At 48.9% G+C, this 7,794-nt stretch overlaps 1 protein-coding gene across 1 annotated transcript in view; it reads right to left on the reverse strand.

The window, feature by feature from the left end:
* Positions 1 to 7,794, reverse strand: part of CDH23 (cadherin related 23) — a 410,231-nt gene that overhangs the window by 8,662 nt on the left and 393,775 nt on the right. Inside the window, exons 53-56 of the mRNA XM_006170102.1 lie at positions 5,630 to 5,807; positions 5,273 to 5,484; positions 759 to 950; positions 485 to 598 (exon numbers count right to left, since the gene is read on the reverse strand). Of these exons, the coding sequence (XP_006170164.1) occupies positions 485 to 598; positions 759 to 950; positions 5,273 to 5,484; positions 5,630 to 5,807 (696 nt within the window). The remainder of the gene's footprint in view (positions 1 to 484; positions 599 to 758; positions 951 to 5,272; positions 5,485 to 5,629; positions 5,808 to 7,794) is intronic.

Raw genomic sequence — 7,794 nt, forward strand, 5'->3', positions numbered from 1 at the left:
CTGTTGGCCACAGAACGGACTAGAACCATGCATGTGCACACACATACACACACAGTCTCCAGGGGCCATTCCATCCCATGTGCACACAAGAAGGGAGAGTGGGGGTCCACGCCAGGGACCCTCAGCCCTGCTGTCCAATTTAGTCTCAGCCCTGGCTTGATCGAGCAGATCTGATTTTCACACTTGGTGTGCGGTGCCTGCGTGTGCAAATACAAGAGTCTAGCTGCATGCGTCAGGTATTTTTGTCTGCTTTTTCTAACCTTTGGGTATTGCCTTGAAGTAGTGCCCAACACAGCTCAACAGAGTGCAGCACTGCTACCTAGTAAGTAGTTGTTCTTCTATGATGTACATGCAGACAAATGATTCCGTGTGTGACCAAGCTTGTACCAGGCAGTGTGTACACACATGAGCGTGTGCTTGTGTGTGCTTGCAGGCAGATGAGTATCTGTGTGGGTGTGACTGGTGAGGGGACGGGTGAGCTCACTGGCGGCCTCACGAAGAGAGGTTCGTTGTCATCGATGTCCTCCAGGGCCACCTGTAGTGGCTGCATGGTCTCATACGGCACCGGCTGGCCCAGGTCGCTGGCCACCAAGATGAGCTGAGAGGAGAGGTGATCAGTCAGAGGGGAGGGTGAAGGGCACAGGCCTCAGGCAGGCACTCCCAGTGGGGGCCACCAGAGACATTCTAGGTGCGGTGAGGGGGTTTCACAGCCCTGTGCCTAGAGGAAGCTCCTTCCCAGCCCCACCCCACCCCCTTACGCTGTACACGGCCTGCTTCTCCCGGTCCAGGCGCTGCGCGGTCTGGATGAGGCCGCTGATTGGGTCGATGGTGAAGTACTCCCAGTCCCGGTTGCCCGTGGTCTTCAGGAAACTGTAGCGCACGGCCCCATTGAGGCCCTCGTCCTTGTCTGTGGCGAAGACCTCATACACGTTGGAGCGCAGGGGGATCTCCTGTGGGGGGCATGGGGAGGGGTGCCTGGAATGTGAGAGAACCCCAGTTCCCAGGCCCTGATGGAGAGCTTGCTCTTTCCAAAGGTTACAGAATGTTCTCGCTGCTTCTAGCATCTTCAGGGAATGCCTGCCTGCTTAGCTGCACTCGATTCTGCTCAGAATCAGCTGTCCCCCACCCCACATCCAAGCCAAGGCCACTGTTCCCTGCCAGTCCGGCCTGGGGTCATGCACTTGCAGCTCTTAGATGATCATCTTTCCAGGAGCCACCCTCTCCCTCCAGTCCCACCGTAAGCTGAGGTTCACGGCAAAAAGGGGAATGAAAAAGCTTAGGCCATAGCTACTCTTGGTCCCATGGGAATAATCACAGGAACTCTGGGCTATCATTTGTCCAGTGGGGTCCACGGAAATGGGAACACGCAGGTAAGGTGACATGGTAGAGCCTGGCCACCAGGTCTAGTCTGTTACTACTTCATCGTGAAATCTGGACATGCCCCTTCTCCTCTCTGCGTCTCAGTCTCCCACATTCCCCTGAGTTAAGTCTAAGATAGCAAAAGACCTAATTGAAATCATGCATTGACCTGTGATATGGCTGCTTGGGACCAAAGAAAAAGAGTACCTTTCTTTGCTTTTAGTTGAAAAATTAACCAGCTGAGCACAATTTCATTGTTTATCTTGATGACCATCCTAAGTTCTAAGTGGCAATTACATCTAACGCTGCAGGACCGGCAGTTGGCATAATGGCTATGTCGCTGGACTCCCATATAGTCGACCACAGCTTGAGTCCTGGACCCAGTGGCTTAAACTCACACCGGGCGCGTGTGCATGTGTGCCCAAGATCCCCAGAAGAGAATGGAGGAAAAGGGATTGCAGCATGGCCATCACCCCTGGGGGTGATTTCTTGCTTTCTATCTCTCTTTCTCTGTCTTTCTGGCAAGCACACATACTCTATAGCAAAAAACTCTCAAAAAAAAAAAAAAAAAAGAAAAAGGAAAAAGAAAAAGAAAACGTGGCAAGAAGAATAGGTAATTAGTCAGTAAACACTGATACTTTGGAATATATAATCTTCCCTTGGTGGGGTTTTCGAAGGGAACAACTTAGTAAGTGGGGCCTTTACTGTGGAAAAAGATGAGAATGTTATTAATTTATACCCTGCCTCTTTGTACAAAAAGATTTGAAGCTGCTGACAAGAATATATAACTTATGATGAGACTGAACAAGTTAGAAAATTAAGGTAAAGAAAAAAATGGCTGGCAGGAAGATGGAAGCTGAAGGTAGAAGGCAGGGTACGTGCCCAAGTCTCTGCAGGGTCATTCAGAGTGCACGGACCGCTCTGAGCTCCCTAGTGGGCAAACCAGAGAGGACCATTTGGTCCCTACAGATGTGACACTAGACACCAGGTGAAAGCACAACGTGCCCTCAGTCCTGGGAGACAATTTCCCCTTGTAGGACCTCGGAAAGGAGACAGAGTGACAAGATGGATTTAGCAATGACATTCTGAGATGTGGAGGCTTGCTGAAATTTGGGGAACAAAGAGCAAGTGGGGGACACTTCAATGGTACCAGCAAGCAGCATTCTGGACCTGGGTGCTTAGGAGAGAGGGGAGGAGCAGGAGACAGAGGAGTACTTCCTCTGTCTTGATGCAGCAATCTAGGCCAGGAAATAGAAGGACTGGAGAGAGTCCAGAACCTTGGCCACTTCCTCTTGTTTCTCATCCTGGTTCCCATCCTCACCTCCCAGGCTGTCTCCACATTAGTATCTGCAGGCACAACAGACAGCCAGAAGGGGCATGCATGTTTATTCTGAGACAAGTATGGGGAAGTGGGTTTCTGGGGAGACTGTCCTTGGTAGACATCTAGGAACAAGAGATGGGGCATTTACTACTATTAGTCCAATTTGTCAGAGGGAAAAACAGACAGAGAAGTCACTTGCTCAAGTTCATTGGGTTGCTAACTGACAGTGTGACTTAAACCCAAGATCTATCACTAGCACGACTCATGCTGCTGACCACTGTTCAATACCGCCCTGGGTGGCCCTGGGAAGGTCAGCTCCTCTCTCTGATCTGTTTCCCCACCTTGACAATGGGGGTCCTTCCACGTTTGGGTCTAAACCCTGAAAGACACAATCTTGAACACTATAATCCCAAATGTTGAAAGCTTGAAAGATCAACATCTCAAAAATCTAGAATGTCTAAGGTCTAAGATCCTCTAAATCACAATCCCAAAAGATTAAAATTCTAAAAATTTCAGCATTAAACCTGTTGAAATCCTGGAAGTTGAAGTCATGAAAGTCAGTCAGCTCTTATGGACTCCTTCCATGCAAGTGCCAATAATCTATCCCTGTAATATACTTTTTCACGTGTCCATTTTTCTCTTTGTTATTTTTTTCCTATTATTTCAAATTGTCAGCATTATTTTTACAATTCACTGTGCTATCACACTTCATCTTCGCATTATTTCCAGTACTGGAGGTATACACTATGTAAATACTTTTAGTGAATTCTAATTCATTTTATACATGGTTTGCAAACTTGACTCTACCAAAGTGCATTATCACCACATCAGCTTTGTGTATACGCATTCTGTATGTACAGAAGAACACGGAAACTTCCTCGGTAAAGGAGGAGGTGCCTTTTTGTACAGCTGCACTTGCGAAAGATAAAAATTCTCTAATCTCAGCTCTTTGGGTGACCGCATCTGTGGTGGTGACCCACTGAGGTTTTTCATCAATCTTGTCAAAAGACAAGGGTTGTCCATCACGGTATTCAGGTGACCTTAGGTTATAAGGCTGGGTGCACACAATTACCAACCATAGCGATATGTGTTACACATTGAACATTTTGACCTATTTCTCTCTCTCTCTCTCTCTTTTTTGTGTGTATGGGGGAGAGGTTTTTGCTATAGAGAGAGGTAGAAAGTGAGAGATCACCCCCCAAGGGTATGGCCACACTGCAATCCCTTCTCCTCCATTCTCCTTTCAGGATCTTGGGCATGCACGTACATGTGCCCGGTGTGAGTTTAAGCCACCGGGTCCGGGACTTGAACTGTGGTCGACTACACGGGAGTCCAGCGACATAGCCATTATGCCATCTGCTGGTCCTGAGCTATTTCTCTTTTCTAAAGTTTATTTGTTTGTTGAGAGAGAGAGAGAGAGAGAAAGAAAGAAAGAAAGAAAGAAAGAAAGAGAGAGACCCTTGACAGGGTCCTACGCAATCCTCCCTGAAGCCTTCTAGCAGCCAGGATCAAGGCAGGCATGCGCCTGGGTGTTTCAGTTCCACCTGGGACCTGAACGCTGGCCTTCAGTGTGGCTCCGACATTCCAGAACAGTGTGCTAATGCCGGTGTCATTCCAGCTGAGGCCAACCTATTTCTATATGCTATGATTCATCTGCTCAGAACTGTTGTAGCTAGTGTGACTGTTAGTGTACCTGAGTGTTTATGCTTGCAAACTGTGTATGCTATTAGTCTTAAATGAATACCGTTTAAAAAAAGTACTTTAAATAAATTAAAACAAAATTTGCCAGAGGACATGTGTGCTCGCTGGAGAGAGATGGGGGTGAGAGACCCATGGGGAGTAGAGGTGGGAGAGAGGTGGGTCAAGAAAGCAGTCCCACCCCATGGGGAATGGTTACTTTGCAATTTCTTCTCTTCCATTTCTCCTTCATTTCAGGATTTTAGTCACACACACACACACACACATACACACATGCTGGATCTGGGAGCTGAAACCAGGGATTGGCCATGTGGCATCCAGCCGCCTTAACCACCGGGCCACGGGCTGGTTCTAAAAAAAATGTTAAATAATTTTTTTCCAGAATTATATTTTCAGGATTTTGATCTTTCCTTTTAAGTTTTATTGTTTTAATTGCCAGAGAGTGTATACACTTGCCAGAGAGAGAGACAGAGAAACAGAGACAGAGGAAGGCAGAAAGCACCGCCCCCCCCCACCGGAGTGTGGTCATGTCACGACTCCTTCTCTTCTATTTTGCCATCCCATCAGGATTTGGGCACTCATTCTCAAATTATGCCTGGCGTGTTTTTCAAGCCACCAGGGCCTGGATTTGAACCATGCAGTCAGTCATGTGGGGTCCAGCTCCTTTAGCCACTAGGCTATGGCCAGTCCAGGATTTTGATCTGTAGAGATTTTAGACTTCAGGGAGTTTAATCTCTGGGGATATCAGCATTTGGGAGTATGGCGTTGGGTATGTATCTTTGGAGATCAGGATTGGCTTTGGGCCCTTCCATTCTCTGGCCGTGACTACAGGTGAAGTGGGCTAGATATTGGGAGGAGATATTGGTGAGCAGGAAGACCGGGGGACAGGAGTACCTCTCTGATGTGGAGGATGGTCCCGTTGGGTGGGCGCACAAAGACAGGGCGGTTGTCATTGACATCGATGACCTCCACCAGGAGCATGGTGGTGCCCCAGAGTGGGGGCTGTCCACCATCAGTGGCCACCACAGTCAGGTTGAACCTCTCATAGGATTGTAGTGGTCGCTGTGTGGTCACCAGGCCCGAGTCCACGTCTACATCGAAGGCCTCTATAGGTGGGGCAAGAGAGTGCTGGCTGAGACACCCTTCTCCTCGCTCCTTCTCCTCCTGGCCTGGGGCTGCAGGCATAGAAGCCCATCCATCCCCACCATCCTGATTTACTTGAATCATGGGTGTCCAGAGCAGGCTACGTACCCATGCCAGGGCCCTCGAGAGAGTAGGTCAGCTCCCCATTGGAGCCCTCATCCTGGTCAGTGGCCATCATCGTGATGACCGAGGTGCCCGCTGGTTCATTCTCGTATACACTCGTGCTGAACTGGGGCTTGGAGAACTGTGGCCGGCAGTCGTTGACATCCAGAACCTGGATCACCACCTGTCGGGGAGGACACGGTTGAAAATCAGGAGCATCATGGGGGCTGCCTCAGGGACCTGGTCACACAGGAGTAAGCTGGGCAGGAAGCGCTCTATTCTAATGTGCTGGAGCCTGACCACAAACAGCGTATCAACTCGCAAGGCTCTGCCTCCTTAGCTGTATGGTGGGGGCACCAGTATCTTATCTCTCAGGGTCCCTGTGAGGCTCACCACGGTGATGTATGCCAGTCCTTGGGATAGTGCCTGGCTCAGGTAACAACTTGGCAATGAGAACTGTGGTTAGTAGGTCATCTGCACCTTGGTCCTGAAGTAGGAGCTCCCTTTCCCCCGACTCCCACGATGTCCCTTCCTGCTCTCCATGTTGGCCCTGTAAAGCTGGCCCTAGGGCTGGCTCCATGGTACAGCAACAATGTGCTACTCAAGAGAAGCTGGATCCCACATGGCAACTGCAGTTTCAATCCCTGGCCTGGTCGGCCTGAAACACACCAGACGCAGGAGCACCCGAGAGCTGATGTGCTGGAGGACTGGAGAAAATGATCGCAGTGTGACCAGACCTGTGGAGGGCGCTCATCTCTCTCCCTCTCTCTCCTTTTCATGTGTGTGTGTGCACATGCTCTATTATGAATAAAGAGGTAATGATTTTAATAAAACAAGGTAATAGATCTTACGTAAAAGAAAATCTGGCTCTGATCCCTGGACCTTAATGCTGGATTGTCGGGATTCTTCCACTCTCCTCTTGGCTGGGATTTGTGTCTGGCCTAGGCTATGGCTTCCCCTGAAGACCCCACAGCCTAGAGCAGGGCTTATGGACATAGCAGACCATGAGGCCTTTATGTCCCCCACTGCTATGGCCTGCCTGACTACACTGTCATCAGAACCCTCCCCACCAGCAATTTGGAAGAGCCCGTTCAGAACAGCAGGAAAGCACTTTCAAACCACTTTCTCTCCCTGAATCCTCCTGACCACACCTGCACCGTCTGTCGCAGATCTGACAACAGAGACTCAGAGAGGTTAACTGACGACTGCAGTGTGCCCAGCCAGAGGGACCCTGGTGTCTGACTCTAAATGCTATGTGTTCCCAACATGGCACATGCATGCATGACAACACCACAGTGCAGGTTTGCGTGAGCATTCTGGGCACTTCCCTTTACCTGGGAAAGAGAATCTGCCTTGGCCATTCAGCTTCTCACCCCCGACTCCCACTCCCTCCAGGAGCACTTCCTTTGGATAACTAGGTTTTGTGAAGGAAAAGCATAAAGAGGCCTGCAGAAAGCATGAATGTGCGTGTGCGCGCGCACGCACACACGCACAATATATTGGGTTGTCAGGAAAGTCATGACACGTTTTTCTGGTTTTTTTTTTTTTTTTTTTTTTACGGGGAAGAGGGGTTTTTTTTTTTTTTTTAGCGAGCAAGAGAGAGATTTTTGCTGTAGGGCACGTGTGCTCAGCAGAGACACAGAAAGACAGAAAGTGAGAAATCATCCCTTAGGGGGATGACCATGCCACAATCCCGTTTCCTCTATCCTCCTCTCAGGATTTTGGACATGCATAAACATGCGCCCAGTGTGAGTTTTAAGCCACTAAGTCTGGGATGCAAACATGGTTGGCCATGTGGGAGTCCAGTGATGTAACCATTATGCCACCTGCTGGTCCCTTTATATTTTCCTATGCAAACATGCGTCATGACTTTTCCGATGACCCAATATATTATGTATAAAGAAGAAATAACTAGAAAGCAAAGCTGCAAGGTATGGGACTTTGAATAGCCAAGGGGCTAGAGAGTTCAGAAAGTGCTGGCCTGAGAGCAATTGTATGCACACAGAAATTGGAATGAGAATGGAGTGTCAACTACCGGGTCATCTCAACACATTTTTGCATAGAAAAATACATCATGACTTTCCTGACGACCCAATAGACCCCTCATTCACTTTTTAAAAATATTTAAATTTGCCATAGGACACATGCACTTGAGAGAGAGACAGAGAGGG

The sequence above is a fragment of the Tupaia chinensis genome, unplaced genomic scaffold, assembly GCF_000334495.1.
Source record: "Tupaia chinensis unplaced genomic scaffold, TupChi_1.0 Scaffold148012_1, whole genome shotgun sequence".
NCBI classification, from domain to species: Eukaryota; Metazoa; Chordata; class Mammalia; order Scandentia; family Tupaiidae; genus Tupaia; species Tupaia belangeri.